General features: G+C 47.6%; 1 protein-coding gene across 3 annotated transcripts; it reads left to right on the top strand.

Moving 5' to 3' along the window:
* Nucleotides 1-353: 353 nt before the first annotated feature.
* On the top strand, nucleotides 354-20,069 carry LOC125694687 (cystathionine beta-synthase-like). Of its 3 annotated transcripts, XM_048948258.1 has the most exons (16): nucleotides 354-419; nucleotides 1,533-1,687; nucleotides 5,410-5,516; nucleotides 6,281-6,415; nucleotides 7,349-7,428; nucleotides 9,475-9,606; nucleotides 10,461-10,530; nucleotides 11,753-11,844; nucleotides 11,986-12,111; nucleotides 12,437-12,521; nucleotides 13,976-14,081; nucleotides 14,456-14,527; nucleotides 14,978-15,112; nucleotides 15,603-15,711; nucleotides 16,348-16,432; nucleotides 18,575-20,069. In XM_048948258.1, the coding sequence occupies exons 1-16, from the start codon at nucleotides 408-410 to the stop codon at nucleotides 18,670-18,672; spliced, it is 1,599 nt and encodes a 532-aa protein (XP_048804215.1). In that variant the 5' UTR covers nucleotides 354-407; the 3' UTR covers nucleotides 18,673-20,069. The 3 variants fall into 3 exon arrangements, with proteins under 3 accessions (XP_048804215.1, XP_048804223.1, XP_048804233.1); XM_048948266.1 differs by lacking the exons at nucleotides 354-419; nucleotides 1,533-1,687; nucleotides 18,575-20,069 and adding exons at nucleotides 4,833-4,990; nucleotides 16,643-17,073; XM_048948276.1 differs by lacking the exons at nucleotides 354-419; nucleotides 1,533-1,687; nucleotides 18,575-20,069 and adding exons at nucleotides 5,156-5,223; nucleotides 16,643-17,073.
* The last annotated feature ends 1,525 nt before the right edge of the window (nucleotides 20,070-21,594 follow it).

The following is a 21,594-nucleotide window of genomic DNA, read 5'->3' as shown; positions in this document are numbered from 1 at the left end:
CTGCCTGGGGTCTTGGCTCACATTTGACCATGCCATGCAGACTCTCAGGTATCCCAAAGAGCTGATTTTTGAAGGCACAGGAGCACAACTCAGGTACAGAACTGGGCCCTTGTTGCTGCCAGGCTCCACAGTTCATTTTTATCACCCAAGTCACCATGCCTGGTGCTCTTCTTGAAGCTGGGGTGGCAGGGCCAGGCAGCAACATGCATTTATTAACCTTCACCTTCAGAGAAGTTCTAGCCTCTGGCTGAAATTTGCTACATTTCTGTGTTTCAGGGACGCCCGCACAGAGTGAACCCCAGCCCCGTACACCTGGCTGGTGGAGAAGCCACTGGAAAAGCACAGTGCTGAATTCAAACAGTCAAAGAAGTGACCGCAAGTGGGTGAAACCAGTGAGCAGAAGGAGGATGGCAGAAATGGTAATTAAGGCTGCCCTTGGGCTTGTATGTTGGGCCACAAGTTATTTAGATAATCGTGACTCATCCATAATAGTATTCTGGCTGCTTGCTTGACTGTTGTGAGTCAGCAGGGCTTTGTAGGCACTACAAAGCTTGGGTGCAAGTCTCCAAACACAACCCTACTGAGCTTCAAAGTCCCTTTATTTCCCTTTATTCAGCAAGGGCTGAATAAGGACCAATTCATTGTGTGCATAAGCCAGAAGACAAATTTCCAATTACCAAAACATTTATTTTCTCAGTATGGATGTTTTTCTTAGTCCCCCCAAAATGGCTGATGAACTGCATAGATGATCACTCCATGGATGGTCACAACATAAAGAATCACATGAAAACTTCATGTAACTGTTTATCCTCTTTCTAGTACTGGTCAGAATACCAGAAATTATAGCAAACACTGAGAATAAAACTAAACTTGATCTTTTCTATGTATTTAGAGTATTCCTAGAGTACCATTAAGAACATTGTATTTAAGAACCACTAATGAATTTTATCTCTGGGAACTTATCTAACCCTTTTTTGGTTCCATGTTAACATGTCTGCTCCTATAGCTGTTTCTGGTTATTTCATTTGCCTTGTTCTTCAATGCTGTGAAATAGAACTGTGGAGCCATACAATCACTAAGGTCGGAAAAGATCACTAAGACCATACAGTCCAACCACCAGCCCAATCCCACCATGCCCACTGCCCACGTCCCTCAGTGCCACATCCACACAGCTCTTGAACACCTCCAGGGACGGGGACTGCACCACCTCCCTGGGCAGCCTGTGACACTGCCTTACCACTCTTTCTGAGAATAGATTTTTTTTTCTTAACATCCAACCCAAAAATTGTTTCTCAGACTCCTTCTCCAGATCCACCAGAATATGTACATGTGACAAAAGAGCAATTTCCACAGTTTAACTCATCTGCATAATTAAGTTTTTGGAAAGCCAGTAGGGATGCCCCAAATGGGCTCCCATCCTGCTTCCATACCCAAATGTGAAAGTAATTTCTCACCTTTGGCAATTATTACATGGGTGCCTGCCTGCCATGCTTTTCTTCCCAGATGACTGTGTACTCTGTTCCACTATACAGGAGGCAACCAAAGCATGCCTGCTCATGAAAGGCAGCTGCTTGGGAAGTCAGGAAAGCAAAGGTGACAGCACATGGATTCTTCCCAACTTGCCCAGTAAGTGCACATGGACAGCTGCAACGCCTGCCAACAAGTCTCCACACACCTGTATACCCTTGTAAGTAATTCTTTCACGCTTGTTATTTCAGAGTACAGGAAGGTCAATCTCTTCTGAAGAGGAAACCCTGTTGTTACACCAGAACGGTAGTGACCAGAAGTCTGTAGCTGGACAATATTTTACCCTGATCATGTGTTTTTTTTCCCCTGAAGGCAAAACCCACCGAGTACAAAATCATAGAATCATTAAGGTAGGAAAAGACCACTAAGAGCACCAGCCCACCCCCACCATGCCCACTGACCACATCCCTCAGTGCCACATCTAGAATTTCTCAGTCCATTTAGTCCTGCAGAAAGATTTGGTGGCTCAAAACTCATCTCAATGTTTTTCAGCACACACTTGGAAGAATGTGCTAGTTTGAGGCATCACTTTAGAAGAGCTAAGGTGAACATATTGCAGAGGTAGATTTCAATCAGGGATTTGCGCGCTTCTGCAAAATGGACTGTGTGAGGTCTGGTGTTGAGCAGCAGAAGTGAAGGCACTCCCAGCTGCTAAGCATGTGTAGATGGTGCTCCCAGTTGTAACATACTGCTGTCACACTCATCCCTTTTTACACTGCAGTCAGTGACTGCCATGCATTCATCAGTGGAGGGATACCATTCAGCTACCCTTGTTCATTCAGACAGTCTGAAGCAGTGTGTAAGACTGTTTGAATATTAGCAAAGTCTCTACCAATGACTAGAATGCTTCATAAAAATGGATTACTATGGCTTGGGCTTTTAAAAAAGAAGGAAATGACACATACAGAGGTTGCCCACTCTTTGTAAGTGACCGAAGAGCTCACTGCAAGGTGAGGTGACCACTCTGAGGCTGTTCTGTCCTCTGAGCAGCAGATTTCCTCCCAAGGTGAGGTAAGCCTGCCAAAGTGACTAGACGAGAAGTGCTTTAATGGCCCTGCAAACTAAACGCAGACAGGCTATTAAAGATAAGGCTGTCCTATAAATGTCAGGGAAACTGAAGACACATCTCTGCTGTGCCAGAGCGCTAATTCAAATCCAGCATGTGAGGAACCAGAGCCTGTGAGAGGTGTAGCACTGCTGGCCTGGAGCCCACCTGGGGCCCACATGGCATCACTGATTCAGGGAATGAAACACAGGCCCTGCATAGCACTGATGAAAATGCACACGAATCACACAGCACTGGGACAATCACAACATTTTACTTTGCAGAAGCATGTGGAATGAGCTGGTTGTTTTCCCTGCTCTGTGTGAACTATAGATGGCAGCGAATAGGAGAAATGCACTGAACTTTCTGAGATGAAACCTAGCTGAGTTTTGGGTCTGAAAGGGATAGTATCAGGGAAAGAAGGCAAAATGTTATTTTAGTTAAGGATATTAATTACATTTTCCCTGAAATACAGAGATAGACTAGTTCTGATAGTCTTTAATCCAGTTCTGATCTGCTATAACCTGGCCTGCTTTTCCTTTGGACCTCTTATTAAATAACATGTCATGAGTAAAAGTAGAAATGCTGGAGAAAAAAACATCCTTGTTCACTGCTATCCTGAGCCTATAACAACTGGTACAAGACAAGAACATCCCCACACCTATAACAACTGCTACAGGACAAGAACATCCCCACCACATCTTTTAGGAGCACCAAAGACATTTCTACAGATCTTGATATCCACAGACCTGCTTCCTTTGGGCACATGCACAGGGCTCACATGGCTGACAAAGGAAGCTGACTGTGCTAGCATTATTTTTGTAGTAAAATATGGTAGTGATTAGAAAAGTAACTTGATGAGAACTGCTGAAAATTTGGTGCCTTGCTCCACAATGAGAAAGAAGATCTCCTTTTGGGGGAGTGCTCACTGTGGTTGCCTTGCTGGAGTGCATGTAGCATGGAAACATCTCATTTACCACAATCACTGGGTATGGTAGATAAATAACCTTGCTTTCTACTCTCAAACTGACTTCCTACAGTCTAGATGTGTAGTGTAGCTCTCAGGTCACTCTCATGGAAGGCTAAAGGCCACCTGAGGGAGCTGGAGTCTCCCCACACTGTGTCTCAGCTTCTCTGAAAGAGGTGAGCATTTCAGAGGCCTTATGGCAGATGGAAAACGGCTCAGCTGTGGGGAAAACTCATTTGTTGAGTTACTGCCTTGCATTTACCAGCACACAGTAGATGTTGTGATGTGCACAGTAACACTTTCCATGGAGTGAGAGTTAACAGCACGTGTGTAATACACCATAATTCCTAAACTTGACATGTAAGAAGTGGGGCTGCTTTTGGCAGTAAATGCCTCCAATAAAACATTACCCTGTACTCTTCCAAGAAGTGTATTTATCATGCTTGCAAAACTTGCAGGGAGGTGTGTGACTTTAAGTAAACCAGTGTGTCATCTTGTACCATATGGACTTTCTGTCAGCAGACAGCCATCCTGCCTGCATGGCTGCAATAACACACAAGGATAACTTGGGTTCAAGGTTCAAAGGATGATAGGCGAGAACTGTGCTGAATGGTGAGGGGGTAGGGGTTTGTCACCCCATTTAGAGAGACATGTTGACTATCAACCAGGGGCAATACGTTTGTGGCCCCAATAAACACAGCCCTCATCAACCTTTTTCTTCCTTTTAAAAAGTTCAAGGACAGCATTTCCCTGTTTGCGTAGCAAGATGCATTCAGCTATGTGTTGGACAAACAACTTTTCTACATCTTAGTTGCTATTACTGTGACGTGTTTCTTGGCTTCTGCTAAGAGGCTGACAGAGCCTAGCAAAACCACAAGGCTGAATTGCCCTGACCCAAGAGCTCAGTTTAATTATTTGTTAAAAAACTCCAGAGTTCTCTCCTTCATGGCAGAATTCACTCAACACACAGGAGTGTGAGGAAGCTCTGAGTTGCATAATAAGGCTGCTCTGAAAAAAAAAGGTGCACTGCTAACTTGTCACAGGTGAAGCTGGGATGTATCAATTTTGTTGTACTTTCTACAAGAGCACAGCTGTGTGAGAGCCCACTGATGCAGGGTTCTGTAGATCTGAGAAGGAAAAGCATCCTGACTGACATTACATTTCTTTACTCAGGGCACATGCTGGCAAACAAAGATGGTAACTCTTAGCCTTCGGTTGAAAATGTTGCCAGGTTCATGCATAAAATTCAGACAACTCATCACAAGTATCACTTCAAGGGCATCAAACTCCAAAGCAGGTGGTGGTCATTCACACCCTGAAATCTGGCAATCAATTGACACTGCTGAGAGAGCCCTCTCTTGTCAGTCCGAGACTGAGGTGCCTTGGAGCATCTGGACCTTTCTGATGGCTTGGAGCTATCCTTGCAAGTACAGGAGCAAGGCAAGAAAAAGGTTGTTCAGGGATGGCTGAAAATGTAAAAAGAAGAGGTTGAATTGGATAGAATGGAGAAAGAGGAAACGGTCTGGATTGTGCATGGCTTTCTGTGGGCTCTGTATAATCTTGAGGCTTGTTTGCTCTCCTAACTTCACATAGTTATAAACTTCTCCTTATAGAACAAGTAATTTCAGAAAATTAGTACATTTAGACTACATTATTTTTTGTGAAAAGAAATAATTAACTCAAGGTAAGAGTGGTGAAAGACCACAACTAACTCTTCTTGCCATTACTTGATAGATTCATTTTCTCTTGGTGCTGGCTTGTCTCTTATAGGTCTTGCTGGAATCTTATTCAGGTTTTATCTTGCTTGGTTCATATTGTGTAATGGTTGCTCTGATTTGACTTTTCTTTTTTTCCCCCTCCATTAATACAGATCAGAAGAAACAAAGATTTTACCCAACATCTTGAAGAAAATTGGCAGCACCCCCATGGTCCGAGTCAACAAGATTGGGAAGTCCTATGGGCTCAAGTGTGAGCTCTGTGAGTTTCCCCTTTCCACCAGGTTTTTCTGGGCCATGAGGTGTGAGGTTGAGGGGCAGTGGCAGAGGGGGCTTCAGAAGAGACTGTATGGAGAAGAAGAAGAGATGGAATGGCCACATGTGGCACCTGTTGGGTACTCCTGGTTATTAGTTTATGGGGCAGTCATCGTCCTGCTGCACCACCCCTGCAGGCTGAGCTAGAGCTGCACATTTCTGGGTCTCTGCCTCCAGGAATTTCTGTTTCCCACTGGGGACCTTCTCAAAGTGCAGCTGGGAGCAGAACAGAGGGGCCTTCCTCCTTGTTTGGGAGGATTTAGTACAGACGGCACCAGGCAAGCTGCAGAGTGAGGCAGAATCCCATTTGCTGGGATGCTGTCTCCCTCCCATGGTACAGCAAGGGAATCATAGAATCATTAAGGTTGGAAAAGACTACTGAGGTCATCTAGTCCAGCCGTCATCCCATCACCACCACCATGCCCACTGACTGTGTCCTGTATGTTTCTTGGATACAAGAAGGGGAACAGGACACTCAGCAGCTGTATGTTCCTGAGCTGTGGGTTGACACAGGGCCTCTTACCCAGCAAAGAAACAAAGGCTTGCAGCCTGCAGCATTAAGGAAGCAGTTAAGGTCAGATGCAATTACCTTGTAATCTCTATGTTATTGAGGATATCTGTGATAGCGGCGAGGACTTTGGGAGCTGGGGGCTGTGGTGCGGTGCTATGAGCCCACCCTGTCCCTGAGGGAGCTTCACCTTTGATTTCCAGTGGCAAAATGCGAGTACTTCAACGCAGGAGGCAGCGTGAAGGACCGCATCAGCCTGAGGATGGTGGAAGATGCAGAGAGAGCGGGGATTATAAAACCGGGAGACACGCTGATTGAGCCCACTTCGGGGAACACAGGTAGCATGGTTAGCTTGTGGCACCCGCTCGGTCCTCACCTCTGTTCCCCTCCCTCCCTCTCTCCTGGCAGACTCACTGCTGAAATTCCTGAGTGCCTCTGGATCTCTGTGCAAGCATGGAGGTGATGCAGATAGCCTGAGGAGCTGGAGAACCTGGGGCTTGAATATTCAGAGATTCCCGAAGAGGCTTTTCCTGATGGGCTGGAGACAAATCTTTTTTTTTTTCTCCTTGTCACCATCATGCCACTCAGGCACTAGATTATGGTGGGAGACAGCAGGGGAGTCTCCCCACACTGTCCATCCTGTACAAACCTTCTGTGAATGTTTCAACATCCATGCGCAGCTCCCACTGCTGCTTGTGGGGCAGCACCATGTCCCTGCAGCTGCTGCTGTGCCCTCCCATTGGGGACACACTGCTCCTGCTGCCCCATCTGGCTGGGGAGCAGCTGGCTCCATCCATCACAACAGTGACACTGGCATGCAGATCCCCTTGGCCTGCTGGCCATAGGGTGAGATATGCAGCTTCACACCCCTTCCCCCGCCTCCCCCCCCCCAGAGCATGACTGAGAGCATTTGAGGGTGAGGTACTCCTGAAAAAAATCACCTCTCTCCTGTGCTATGGAACGAGAAAGGAAACTAGGCTAGGCTTTGTATCAGGAGGAAAGTATTCTCCAGCCTTACCAAGCACTTTATGCCACACCAGTGTTATCACAGATCATGTCCCATGTTACAACATCCTCATGGTGCACTGAGTGTGTCCTAGAGGGCTCACAAAAGAGATGAATGCTCTCACATGCAGCTTTGCAGTGAAAATGTCTGGGTAGTGTCCACAACCCAGTGGGAGAGAGGCATGTTGGAAGGAGAAGAGAATGTGTGCTGGTTGGCTTTGCCAAATGCTGTTGTTGAATGATCTGTTTTTCTCCCCACCACCTAGGAATCGGGCTGGCTCTGGTAGCTGCAGTGAAAGGCTACCGCTGCATCACTGTCTTGCCGGAGAAAATGAGCATGGAGAAGGTCAGAGCTCTGTATGGTATTACCCACAGCCTGGGAACATCTCTCTCTCTGTCTTTATCTGCCTTTTCCTGTCAAAAGATAGACCGTCCTCTCCTTTAGAGGGCAGTGAGCTTCTCTGCAGATATGGCATATATCTGTAGCGGTTCAGAAGATTTCCTCTTGACAAAAAAAGCATCCTGCAATGATCTAACTATGTAGTGTCAGTGACGCAGCTTGTGTCATGTGTTAGCTGAACATGGTGTTTGTAGAGATGTGGGGGCTGGAGGGAGCAGAGGAGAGGCATGTTGGGTGCTGGGGCTGCTGATATACCCTGCTGTATTTCTTTCCAGTGTCTGTCTAGTCACTTGCTTTCTCCATCTCGGTATGATTTCCTTTAGCCTGGAGGCACTGAATGTTCTTTGAACCAAGTTACTTACACAAGCGATGGTGCCCTGGGGATGGTGGAAATCTCCACCTTGGGCCCATGAACAGTTAGCTGAATCACAGAATCACAGAATGGCCAGGGTTAGAAGGGACCTCAAGGATCGTGAATCTCCAACCCCCCTGCCACAGGCAAGGCCACCAACCTCCCCATTTAATACTAGACCAGGCTGCCCAGGGCTCCATCCATCCTGGCCTTGAACACCACCAGAGACAGGGCATCCACAACCTCTCTGGGCAGCCTGTGCCAGCACCTCACCATTCTCATAGTAAACAACTTCTCCCCGACATCCAGCCTAAATCTTCCCTCCCTCAACTTAAAACCATTTCTCCTTGTCCTGCTCTTATCTACCCTTTCAAAGAGTTGACTCCCCTCCTGTAGGAGTCAAGGAGTCAAGGAGGCCCCCTTTAGGTACTGAAAGGCTGCAATGAGGTCACCCTGCAGCCTTCTTCTCTCCAGGCTGAGAACAAGCTCAGCTCCCTCAGCCTGTCTTCTTATGGGAGGTGCTCCAGTCCCCTGATCACCTTTGTGGCTCTCCTCTGGACCCTTTCCAACAGCTCTCTGTCTTTTTTGTACTGGGGGCTCCAGACCTGGACACAGTACTCCAGATGGGGCCTCGCAAGAGCAGAGTAAAGAGGGACAATCACCTCCCTGTCCCAGCTGGCCACCATTCTTCTGATGGAGCCCAGGATACCATTTGCTTTCTGAGCTGCAAGAGCACACTGCTGGCTCACGTGAAGTTTTTCATCCACCAGGGCTCCCAGGTCCTTCTCTGCAGGGCTTCTCTGAAGGACCACTCTTTCCAGTCTGTATGGATGTCTGGGATTCCTTTGGCCCAAGTGCAAAACCTTGCACTTTGCTGTGTTGAACCTCATTAGGTTCACCTGGGCCCACCTGCCCACCTATCAAGTCTGTTGAGGTCCCTCTGAATGGCATCCCTTCCTTCCACTGTGAATTCATGTTAATGAAGCCTGATCTGGACCCTGACTTTGCTCTAAACTCAGCTCTCTACTTCCCCAAAGTACCACTCTCATTTTAACATAAATCTCACTTAAGCTCAGTCTGGATCAGATGCCACATCCAGCTGCCATGAGCTCCACCTCCAGGAGCAGTGGCATGCGCCCACCCTTCTCCTTTGACCCCCTCTTCCTCTGACAGCTGCACCTCCCAGTGGATTAATATGCCAGGATTGATGGTAGTTGCTCTTTCCCACAAGGGATCTTGGGGCAAAGACAGCTTTGAGCTCTTCTTTGCATGCAGGGTCTCAACCCACAACACATACTAAAGCTGCTTTCCAGGCACTATTCTCTACCCTGCTTCCTCTCCCATGTGCCACAGAATGGCACAGTGTTACCTACCTCCTCTGTCTCCCCAGACTGTTCCCAAGTAGGACAAGGCACAAAGCCAAGCTCGAACCCATGTGTCAGCTGCAGGCAGGAGGCTCTTGGTGCCAGAAGGATGTCAAAGATAGCATAACCAAGAACTGGACATTGTATCTCCAAATGTTAAATGTCTCCTGCATGCAAAGCTTCTCTGATATCTGACGCTGCCATGAATGCTTGGGCTCAAATTACCAGCACTGCATGGGACTGGTTGCCTTACATCTCCTTTCCTCCCTCCAAAAGGTTGATATTTTGAAGGCACTGGGTGTTGAAATTGTGAGGACCCCATGCACCCGTTTTGATGCTCCAGAGTCTAACATTCGTGTCGCCTGGAAGCTGAAAAATGAAATCCCAAACTCTCACATTCTGGACCAGGTAAACACAGCTCTTTCATATTGGACTCGCTTCCCAAACACAGCTCATAGAGCATGCTCCAAGTCGGCCTGCATCTGGGGCCTTTGGTCAAACTGGCAAGGGAGGCAGATTTCACCACTGTGGAATTACCATTTTATGGCGCATGAAACATAACCTGCTTTACAGAGCAGCGGCAGAAACAAAATCGGGGACACCTCCAAATCTGTAACACTTCTGCCAGCACTGGGAGGTGGGGGAGACTGGGTTTTCTTGCCCACTTGAAAGGCTCCTCATGTTGCTTCAGGTTTACCTTTGACCTGAAAATCACTTTTTACACCAACCTAGCAGCCTCATTCCTGTCTCAGAAATAAACATCATGCTGCAAAGGGCAAAGCCTGATGATTCACAGCAGAAGTTCCTACAGCACTGACTCTTGTACAGGGGGGTACTTCTCCTTCTTTCCTGCAGACCGCACTGCAGGAAAGAATCCCGAAGAAAGAATTGAATAGGATATTGAATAGGAACTGCTGCCTCCAGCAGCAAAGACATCAACAAAACCACAAAACCTGGCAGTGCAGAGTGGGGCACAGTCACGCTGTCCTCACACCAGAGGGATCGCACACCAGATAGTGAGTGTTCATAGGCTGCCAGTATTTAGGCTTCCAGTGTGGACAAGTTCTAAGTGTTCTTAGAAACCTGTCCAGAGGTAACAAACAGGAGGAACACCTGTGACCTGGCAGCCGTTGAGAGGCTGCCAGAGAGGGGAGAGGGGCAGCTGGATGTTTTGAGCAAGGCTCATCAGGAGCTATTGCTAGTTCGGTATTTGACCTATGCTTTACCCCATAACTCATGCTGTTCTCTGTTGAAATAAACAGTACCGAAATCCAAGCAACCCTCTGGCTCATTACGACACCACCGCTGAGGAGATCCTGGAGCAGTGTGAAGGTACCGTTTGTACCATTATTTCTCCATGCTGAAGATGTGTGCAGGATTACAGCCCTCTGTGAGAGGGCTGTTTTACATAGTTTATTGAGTGAAAGGTATAGAAGTGGCCAAGAGGGCCTTTGTAAGGGAAGATATCCTTGATAACACTGACACGTAGAGTGTAGCAACTTCACATGACCCACTCCAGATCCACCTAAGCCTGCACGTCTTCCCTGTTATGGCCTCTGATTTCAAAAGCCTGAGGGAAAAGACATAACAGTGAACTAAACCTGGCTCTCCTGAAGCAGGAAGAGCCATCTCTTGGCTGATACAACACCTAGGTGACCTGAGAGCACAGGGTGGCTCAGGAGTCCTCACTGGAGGGGACACATCCATCAGGGCATGGAGGGTTGCATCAGATCCTGAAATCTCATTTGCAAATCAAATCAGACTGTAACTTAACAAACTAATGACGTTTGATGTGACAGCCAGGGGAGGATGAAGAAGTATCTCAGCCCATGCCTGAACAGATAGAAGTGAAATTTATTGCCAGTACTGGGAGCAGTGCAAAAGGTGAACAAGATTCAGGGGTTTTGTCTGGAGGGCAGATATCATAATAGCACAGTAGTTGGGTAGCAACAGAAACAAGAATCTCAGCCTTCCTTCCATTACATTTAGATTTGCTCCTGCTGGCAGCCAGTAGTGAACTGCAAGTCCTTTTGCCCCAGTGTAGTTGCATCATAGGGCTCTGAAGGCCTGGCACAGATTCTGCTCCTATAAGTCCTGAATCACTATAATTTCTCCAAAATCAGTGACACTACATCTGACTGACACTGGTACCACCAAACTCCCTGGGTACTAACGCTATCTGACAAGCTGTCTCTCCTGTTGATGTGTGTGACCATTATTCACATGCACGCTGTGATCCAATGTAGTGCAGCCTGAGAGGGCTGGAGGTGCTGAGATCTTCCCTCCCCGTTAAACCAGTAGATGCCAACTGTGAAGAAACTATGACAATCAGTGGGAAATCTGGAGGTCATCCTCAGCCTCCTATGCTGAGGAAGGACCGGTTGTGGTCAAATCCAACTAGTTCCTCCAAGCTCCTCACCACGCCTGTTAGCGTGAACCCTGCCTTACCACATGCAGAACTGTAGCAGCTGATGGACACGGGACTTGGACAAAAGAAAGACACTGCTGTGGCCAGGCTGAGTCCCTATGAGACTCTCTCTTCTCTGACTTGCAGGCAAGGTCCACATGGTGGTGATTGGGTCCGGCACAGGGGGCACCGTCACTGGCGTTGCGAGGAAGTTGAAGGAGAAGTGCCCAGAGTGCAAAGTAAGCTGGGAGACAGTGGATAGTAATATTAATGAATATACTGGGAAGAAAAATGTCACTGATAAAGGTGTGGGTATTTTTTTCTTTGAGATGATATTTTTGAACTTCCTTTATGGTTAAAAATATTTCCTTCCCTTGCAGATAATTGGTGTAGACCCTGAGGGCTCCATTGTCGCTCTGCCCAGTGAGTTGAACAGGACGAACAACACAACCGTAGAGGTGGAGGGCATTGGGCATGACTTTATCCCCACTGTCCTGGACAGATCAGTAAGTGCCTGTGTGATGAGAGGCCTCTAAGTGATCTTTGTCTTTGCATCCAACCTACTTCCACCATTTCCTGTCCCTCATCCTGACTCTGGACCTATCAGACAGTCTTCCATTCTCCAAGGAAAGGGTTCTGGCTGGAAAGGCTAGAGGGGTGCTCACAAACAAGGACTCGGGGTGCTCTGATAAATGCATTTGTTTTCATCAAGTGTGGAAAGTGGCTCAAAGCTATCAGGTGCTGTAGAAATCAGCACCATGGCAGATGTCAGACAGCTGGGGCAGCCTGAAAAATCTCCTCCAGGAACTGACCATCTTGCTTTCTCTTCAGGTGGTTGATCAATGGTATAAATGCAATGACAGGGATTCGTTCCTCATGTCTCGCAGGCTGATTAGAGAGGAAGGATTGTTGTGTGGTAAGCATCAATGACAGCAGCTGCTTCTCTTAACAAACTTTTTCAACCTCATCTTTTAATTGCTTTGGGATCAAAGCAATTCCAAAGGTAGGTGCTCTCTGCATTTTGTGTCTGCTAGGTTAATGAGGTTCAATGGCTATTATGTAGATCTCTGTAGATGTTAAAGGTATTGCAGAGAGTCATTGGTCTGGGATCTGGCTCATCTTCAACAATAATTATAGAAGCAGTAACTCTCCGCTTGCTGTAACGCTTTTGCACATGGATCTTTTGGCCTAGTTTTGCCTGGTGTAGTGTTACATGGGCTGAAGAGAAGGATTACTGGGATTCAGGATAGGACAGGTGGACTAAAACTGTCCCTCTGCTACCAAATGTGTGAGGCTATAATCTTTGTCTTTGAACTGCTGCCATACTAGAGGTTCCAGGTTTGGACCAGGAAAGTTTGAAAGTAAAGTGTAAGATGTTCTTATTGAGTATTTCTCCTCATGCCAACAAACTGGAAGTGATCCTTAGGGCTTCCCAAAGTGAATAGATGTCCTCAGGCAAACCCTGCCTGTACTCTATGGGCCCTTACATAGCATCAGCATTTTTCAGCCTTGCCTGTCCCTGAGTACATAGCTATAGCTTTGCACCCAGGACCAGACGATATAGAGGCTTGTAGTTACAGCTGGATGAGCGCTCGCATCCCAGGAGCCTTGAGAGAGATCAGGCTATTTGTTACGTTGATTTAACTTAGCAGAGACAAAGTCACTATGTTTCGATGGAAACCACTTGCTGAACTCGTCTATAAATTCTGAATAGCTTCATTGCTAGCTAGAATTGCATTACTTCAGAGACTTTCACCATTAGTTTGAAAAATGTGACCCAGTGCTAATTAACCTGCAGTAAACTACGTGCTGCCTTGAGCGTGGTGTGTAATGGGCACACAGATAGTGGAATGACTTTGACTTCCAGTACTCAAACTACCCATAGAGAAATTGCCTCTGTAAAGCAGTGACCTGCTTCCCCTACGTGCAGCAAACCACATGCACACACACACACACACTGTTCAGGTCTTTCCATCACGTCGGCCTGGTATTCCAAGCATGAGTGTAATGTTTATGTTTTGGTTTTTTTTCTTCCCAATCTTTACCATGCATTTAAAGCAAATCTTTGATTGACAAATGCTTTCACCAGGAGGCCTTGATTTGGCATAGTGTTCTCCTCACCCAAAGAAAGGGTGTGATATGGGCAGCAGTGATATGAATGTCCCCATATTGAACCTTTCAGCCTTTGGCCAGAAGGAATCACAGGAGGTGATTTATAAGGTTCGTAGGGGAATTCTTCTTGCTGCCTCATAAGCCTTTTGCCACAAGACATCCTAGGAACATGTCCTATCAGTCCCCGCTCGGTCTCTTCCTACCCTATGAGGCTATTTCCCTCCCAGTGCTTGTCTCTCTCTTCTTGGTACCCATCAGGTGGCAGCTCAGGCAGTGCCATGTCAGTTGCCGTGCAGGCTGCCAAGGACCTGAAGGATGGTCAGCGCTGCGTCGTCATCCTGCCCGACTCTGTCAGGAACTACATGTGAGTTTCCCACTTCCCCTTCACAGGAAATAAAATGACATGAAGAAACAACACAATGCAGCGATAAACAGCACGGGCTGGCTGTTGGGCCACTTGGGTTTTATTTCCTCTTGTCGTTGCCTTACTGCACGGAGCAGGAATCAGTCAAGCTAAAGTTTTTGAACTTGCATGCCTCGAGTTAGGAACGCAAATAGCTGGCGTGCTTTGAGGAGTCACTGAGCACCTGCAGCTCCCAGTGACCTTAAAAGGGGCTAAAAGCAGCCAGCTGCAAAAATCATGGGAACCCTGAGGCAGTGCTGTGGTCTAATGCATGGAGCAGAGCACGACTGCTTGTGGAAGGTTCACAGACCCATTCTTTTTTTGCTGATTTCTAGGTCCAAGTTCTTGAATGATAAATGGATGATAAAAAATGGATTCCTAAATGACGTCCAGGAGCACAAGCCTTGGTAAGACAACTCCCACCAGTATGAACTGTGCTAAGGGTAACAGCCTTCTGAGTCTGGGAATCATTATTTTCAAAGGAAAGCTTTATCATCTAGTGTTTTAAAAAAAATGCAATTAACTCCAGATCCCTCTCGGAAGGCTGTAAAGTCAGCTCCTCTGTTCTCAGTGATGAGATATCCCTTTTCTCCAATTAGTCTAGTAAGGAGCCATTTCTGTTCTGAAGATGCTGTTCTACTCCTATGTGACAGTCATTGTCCAGTACACTGAGGAGAGTGATGGAGAGGAACCTGGTCAGCTTCTCCTTACAGGCTTAAAGCATGAGCTTTGCAGGCAGGCAGACAGAATATCTCTGCACAGTTGGCCTTATCTCTACTGGCCTTGCCACCCTGAGCACATCCCGCAGCCATGCAGCATTGAGTAATGTCTTGGTGCTGCCATTTGTCTTTCAACAGGTGGTGGAACATCAAGGTGCAGAAACTGAATCTCTCAGCCCCTCTCATTCTTCTCCCAGAAGTCAGCTGTCAAAAGGCAATTGAAATCCTTCGGGAGAAGGGATACGACCAGGCTCCTGTTGTTGCTGAATCAGGGTAACTATTTTTACTTGGTACAGAGATGGCCATTCCAACAGGAAAAACAGCCACCATGAAGCTAAAAAGAAAGTCCTATCTACTTATCCAATGATAGAGCACTTGTGCTGAATTCTGAGATGCACATTTTTAAAATGCCATCCGCCTCCTTGTGAAGAATAAGCATATGGGTCAAAATCTGGAGACATTCTATCCCATAAATTCTTCAGGCATTTCATGAGCTCAGTGTTTCCTAGAACAGAATAACTGGAAAGTTTAGAGCCTTTATTTTTGCTAACAATAAAAACAGACACGATTCATCAAGGCAACTCTCTGTGATAGGTCATTCTAGGAGGTTGTCACCATAGGACCCCTGCCCACTAAAGATCCAAATCAAGTGAGGAGAAAGCGGGTGCTTCTTGCTCACAGCAGCAGGAAGTTAGACACTGACTTCACAAGATGTGTGCTTGACCTCAGGCCTGGCTTTCTGGAAAGCTCTGTTCCTTTGCAGACTTATTCTGGGGATGGTGACCCTCAGTAACACCTTGACCTCAGTGCTGGCTGGAAGCGCACAGTTCTCAGATCCCGTTACAAAAGTAATCTACGACCAGTTCTCTAAGGTACTGCTAAGGTTGTGGCTGCTGTCTTCTACTGTCTGGGGATGGGGAGGAGATGCTTCACTACCCTCAGGTGTGAGAGCAGCTGGGAGAGGAGGGCAGAGAGGGGAAGGTGGAGAGAAACGGGGAGGGTGACCATCATGGAGATGAGCACAGGGAAGGCACCTGCAAAAATGTTGCCAGCCCTGTGGAGCTCAGATGCGGGAGCTTCTACATCAGGAGCAAAGCACTTGAAGGTCCTCACTCATTCTTACATTTGGCCAGTGCCCACTGAGAGCAAAGCCCAGACATTCACAGGTCTGGGCAGTGGGTATGGGCTCTGAAGGGACACTGGGCAGGTCCTGTGTGCGACCTGGAGGGATGCCTGGTTGGGGTGACCATCAGCAGTCCAGAGATAGAGTGAGGTATATGGTTGGTGCTGGAGGTAGCTCATGCTGGCTCACAGAGGCTTTCAGAGAGGGAGACAGCAGTGTATTTTAGTTGTGCCAAAGCCAACAGACACTCCCAAAAAAGGGTACTGGTGAGTAAGGAAGGTCCACTCTGCTCACTTGGCTACAATCACAGGTGGGAGGCAGGCTCCTCATCTCTGTTCTGTAAATGTGAAGTGAATTGTAAAATGTCTCTTTCTGTCCTGTTTAGATCAGCCTGGAGGACAGCCTTGGGAAGCTTTCCTGCATCCTAGAGAATGACCACTTCGCTATTGTTGTGCACGAGCAAATGCAGTGTAGGTATCTGTAAAAAGGGGAAGCACTGTCAGGGCTTTGCACAAATGTCTGAGAGGGGAGAGGGAAATCCCCAAAACAAACTTGAGAGAGATCAATGCAGCTGCTCCACATGTGCAGTATCTGCAGCTTTGCAGGAAGGAGTTGCACCTCGCTCTGCAAAGTGCTGAAATAGCCCAATTATTCACCCATTTCCTTTCCCGATGCTGCAGGGATGAGGGGAACAAAGGGAAACCTTAGCCAGTGGAGCCTGGAACCAGGATGTGACTGTCTGTGTCCCACAAGTGCATATCACAGATCCTGCCCTTTGGATCTGTGTTGTTTCCACAGTGAAAAAATAACACTGAAGCTCCTCATCTCATAGTTTCCCATGGAAACCCATCTTTGGAAGTGGGAGCATGTTCACTTGGTCTCCTCTCATGACAAGCAAGGCAGTCTGTAGGTAGCATCTGGGGTGTGGTGTGTTTGCTGTGCAGCTGTAGCCTCAGGCTTTTAGTACTCATTTAGTCTCTTGGCCTTGGATTCAAATCACTGCTTTGCTGGTTGTGGGCAACAGAGGAAACAAGGGAACTGAGGGATAGCTGCAGAATTAGTAGCCTGAGGACAGGGGCAAAGGAGAGTCTGAATAGGTTCGAAAAGTCTTAGGTGGAATTCAGGCATGTAAGTGTAAGGGAAAAAACTATGCAGTCTACATCCCACTGCTTAAAGACCTTGTCTGTATGTACAGAGGCTGTGACATCTGCTCTGAACACCTCTGTTCCTACTTCCAGCCCAAGGGATGCAGCCAAGGGATGTTCTCCTGCCAATGTGCCCTGAGTGGCCTGAGCCAAAAAATCACTTTACAGGGCCCTCATGGTTGTGTGCTATCAGACACCTTTCCCGGAGGGCTGGGGAAAGTTAAGAAAGCTGAAAAGAGGTATGTTGGACTGTGAGCACCATACCTTCAGACATCCTGTTATAAGTCCTTCCTGGACTGAGGTTGGGTATAGGAATGCTCTGCCAGTGAAGAAAAACCATTTGATGAGTCCAATAAAGCATGCATAGCAGCAGCTATTCCCCTGACAGGAACAGGTATGGTGGTAGGTGCAGTTCTGCAAATCTGGCCTAACACATCTTTCTGGTACAATAAAACTTGCAGAGGTACGAATTTGACCTTGTCTTGAGGAGGTTCTTTGTTTAAAATATAGCAACACAAAATAAAAAAAAGACCCAAACAGTCAGAAGACCCATGTTTAGCATGACACTAGAGCTGAAGGCTGCAATTAAACTGACTTTATGGGATTACACACTGAGCACGCAAGGTGTTCCTGAGTGAGCAGCGTGCACTATTTGTGCTGTACTGACTGCCAGCAGCAGGCTGCTGTTGAAATGGGAGCCCCAAACCTGCTGTGTGCCAGCTGCCCAATCCATCTGCTTGCATCCCTGTGGCCTGGTGCAGACCCCCCTGCAGCTCCAAAGCCACCTGCAAGCCCAGCCAAGCAAAAGTCTCTTTTTCAAATTTGCCTTTGGTGCACAGTTTCAATTCTTTCACCAAAAAACACATTTGGGCTGACTTCCCTTTCTGAGCAGTGTTGCTGCTTTAATGCCCTCACAGTTAGCCCCTTGTATCTTATTGCCACATGTTCACAGTTTGTTCTTCTTCCTCGTGTTTGGACACTGGTGGCTAGTTTTATTTTCCTTTAGGAAAACATCAGATAGTTGAAGTAATTGCTGCGACGTTGTTTTATTAATGGTAGTGTAGGACATTATTAGAGCAGAATAGGAAGCATCTCTAAAGAATCTCATTGCTGCTCTAAGGAGTCTCATTAGTTCAGCCTGAAAAGTTTTGCAGCGATAGAAGCAGAACCAGAATGGAGGCTGGCTACAAACAACGGGGAAGTCAGGGGTCCTGCTCTGATAAGAGTGCACTATTTGCAGTTAAACCTCCCTGATGTGACTCTGTAACCTGAGTTGAGGCTGCCCTGGTCATTTCAGTTGAGGTATGGCAGAGACAGCTGCTGTCCCACTTACGGTTTTCTCTTAAAAAATGAACAGCAGCCTCAATCTGCACGGCTGTGGCTTTTAAAATTCTTCTTTCTCTTCTTCTTTTCTTCCTTTTTTCCTTAAATTCTCCTCCACTAACCTGGTGTTTTCCGTGCTTCCAGTCAGTGGAAATGGCAGTTCCTTCATGAAACAGATGGTGTTTGGAGTGGTCACCGCGATGGACCTCCTCACCTTTGTCAGCAGAAATGACAAGAAGTAAGGAAGGAGCCCAGCTGTGCTGAGCCCCGTGCCTCCAGCAGGGTCAGCTGCTCCTCCTGAGCATGAAACACGTGGCTGAGGATATTTTGTGGTCTAATCCAGCTGATGGTTTCTCAAAATGACTATGTGAAAATTGTAATGTAATAACTGCGTGTCTGCTAGATGCCAGCCAGAGCATCACTAAAAAGAAGTGAAACAAAGAAATTACATTTGATGGCCATATGTGGTTACATGAAGCTACCGAGGGCTGGACAGGTAACAAGGGGTTAGTTGGGATGAGGATTGCTGTTGTTATTGCCCAGATGTTTCCCAATGCAGGTTTTAGTGCCTTCAGGAGAAGGAGTGCCTTCAGGTCTCACTGAGATTGGAGCCCATCTCCAACAAGAGCAGCTCAACTCCTCTAAGCTCCTCTTGAAGGCTGGGGACAAGCCATGTCTCACTGCACCCTCCTGACCCTCATCCCCTCTCTCAGATGCTGCAGCTCCCTGGGGACCCTGCTTCTCACCCCTGGCTCCTTTTGGGAGCCACAGAGGGAGAATCTGACTCCCTCACTGGGGCGAGCAGGAGGGACAGAGCCAGGAGGAGCAGGGTGTGGGTGGGATACGGACACCCTGCTAAACACAAAGAGGGGAGCTGGGCAGGCACAAGGAGGGTGGGTGGGAAGTGACATCCAAGGGCTGTGATGGGCAGAGGGGTGGGAAGTGAGGGACAAGGTGCTGGGCAAATGGGGAATGCGAGCTCCTGTGGGGCTGCAGGCCTGAGAGGGATGGTGGCAGCAGTGCCAGCCGCACGTCCCCTGGGCTGGGACAGCCAGCCGCACCCATCTGAGAAGCAGAGACTCATTCTCACAACGTGATAACAGGGCCATGAGATGGGGCTATGTCCCAATTTCCTGTATAATTCAGCTCATGAATATTCAGCCTGAGAGCTCATTTTCAAGGGAGCAAAGGGGAAAGGGGTCCTATTTCTGTCATAATATTGTGTTCCAGGAACTGATAACGAAGGTCAAAAGAGGCATTTGTCATGGCTCTGAAAATGTAAATGAAATCAAATGTGAAACCAGTGCTGTGGGAACAAGCAGAGTTGCTGCTGCTGAAACCTGCTTTGGGAGAGCTGCTCTCAAAACAAGCAGAGAGCTTTGCAGTTTTCCCTGTATCTCAGGAACTCCTCTGAGGGGACAACAACTAATTTTGGCTTGCTGCTAAGTGGCTAGTCCGTATTTTCAATTTAATCTAGTTTGTATAAGATTTTTATTAAATTAAGGAATACTGAAGTATTTATATTTAGGAATAGTGTCTCTGCCTCCCTTTGCTCCCTTCATTTACACAAACATTATCACATCTCTGCGAGTTTTTGCCTGAGTAATGACCATATTTGTCCAGAAAAAAAGTAAAAACTAATCAGATCGACCTTATTGTACTGTATTTACTCTAGCAGCTCTGTTGCAAACTGAAAGACGTGTGGTGAAACGTGCCACAATCAGTGGCAAAGGGAGACATGCAGGAGCCCATCACAAAGCACTGCTGTGTTGTGTGGGTAATGGAGCCCTGGCACAGGCTGCCCGGGGCTTGTGTGCTCTCCTCTTTGGAGACCTCCAAACCCCAAGATGTGGGGCTGGGCACCCTGCTCTGTGTGTCCCTGCTGGAGCTGGGGTTGGGCAAGGTGATCTCCAGAGGCCCCTTCCCACCTCAACCGGTTCATGCATGTATTCTGTACTCACATAATTAAGTCTTTAAATGTTACATAACTCCACAAAGTGAGAACTGAAGATGATTCTTGATGCCTTTGAAGCCCAGGACGCACCAAGACCTTCCTGATAACTGTAATATTTCTTCCAGTGCAGCAGGAGTGAAGATCTGCCTCCACTCAACAGCCAGAGGCATTTGTCTCTCTTTGAGGAATTCTCCTTTTTGGGAGAACCCCAGGTTCCCCACTTCCTAAGCAAGGACCTTATGGGGATAGCTCATGTCCCAAAGACAGCTCACGAGGCTTAAGGTCAGTGTGAGACAATTCCTAGGGCACCTTTGAGGGGTGACCTGACCTGCCCGTAGCTGGAGACCACTGCCCCAGCCCCAGAATGCAACCCACGTGGAAACAGTCTCCTGTTTGCTGGGCAGCTCAGATGCCTTTGCTGGTGGTTAGGGAGGCTTTAAGGTGCCTGCGGAGCTTTGTGTCAGAAATGAGAGCCGCAGACTGTTGTTGCTCTCTGTGTCTACACAGTGATAGCCCAGATTTCTGCCACCCTGAAACTTCTTGCAATACACACAGTCCCTGCAGCTAAGCCCAAACAACAGCAGTGCCAACAGCAGCTGTACCACTGTGTGCAGGCTGACAGCTGAGCAGGGGCTACATGAGAGGCAGCTGCAATACAGCACAGGGTGATGCAAAGCTGAATGCTAACTGTGCTTTTACAATGGCTCCTGTATGCTGCCAGAACCAGTAAAGGCTAGCACAAGCTCCAATTGCTTTGGGATTGCTCCACCTGGACTGGAGCCAGAGCCACTGAGCCCCTAGGGCTCCCCTGCAGAAATCAAATGTACTAAGGGAGAGGGCAAGCTGGATAGAGATAGCAGAGCTAGAGCACTGCCTGCAGTCCATCTCCCTGCTTCCATAGGGCTGTCCTGCAGTGGTCAGGGAGGCAGATAACAGCCCCTGCGGCTAACTGCTCTTTCGAGTTCACTTCCCTTCCCCTGTCAAGGTATTTTATGTATCCTGCCTAGTGCCTTCACCAGACGTTGCATAGCTGCTTGAGACAGCAGCCTCAGCAGAGACCTGATTGTTCCCCACTGTCCTGGGCTGCCAGCCAATGTGAGCTTCTGCAGCTGGCCTGGGATGAAGAGGACCATGGCCCACATGTCCAGTTTTAGCAGAGCATGAGTCACTGCACACAGCTAGCAGGGAATGGGGATTGTCAGGTTTAAGG

This window comes from Lagopus muta, chromosome 1 (assembly GCF_023343835.1).
Source record: "Lagopus muta isolate bLagMut1 chromosome 1, bLagMut1 primary, whole genome shotgun sequence".
NCBI classification, from domain to species: Eukaryota; Metazoa; Chordata; class Aves; order Galliformes; family Phasianidae; genus Lagopus; species Lagopus muta.
This window is presented reverse-complemented; position numbering and strand designations above follow the sequence as displayed.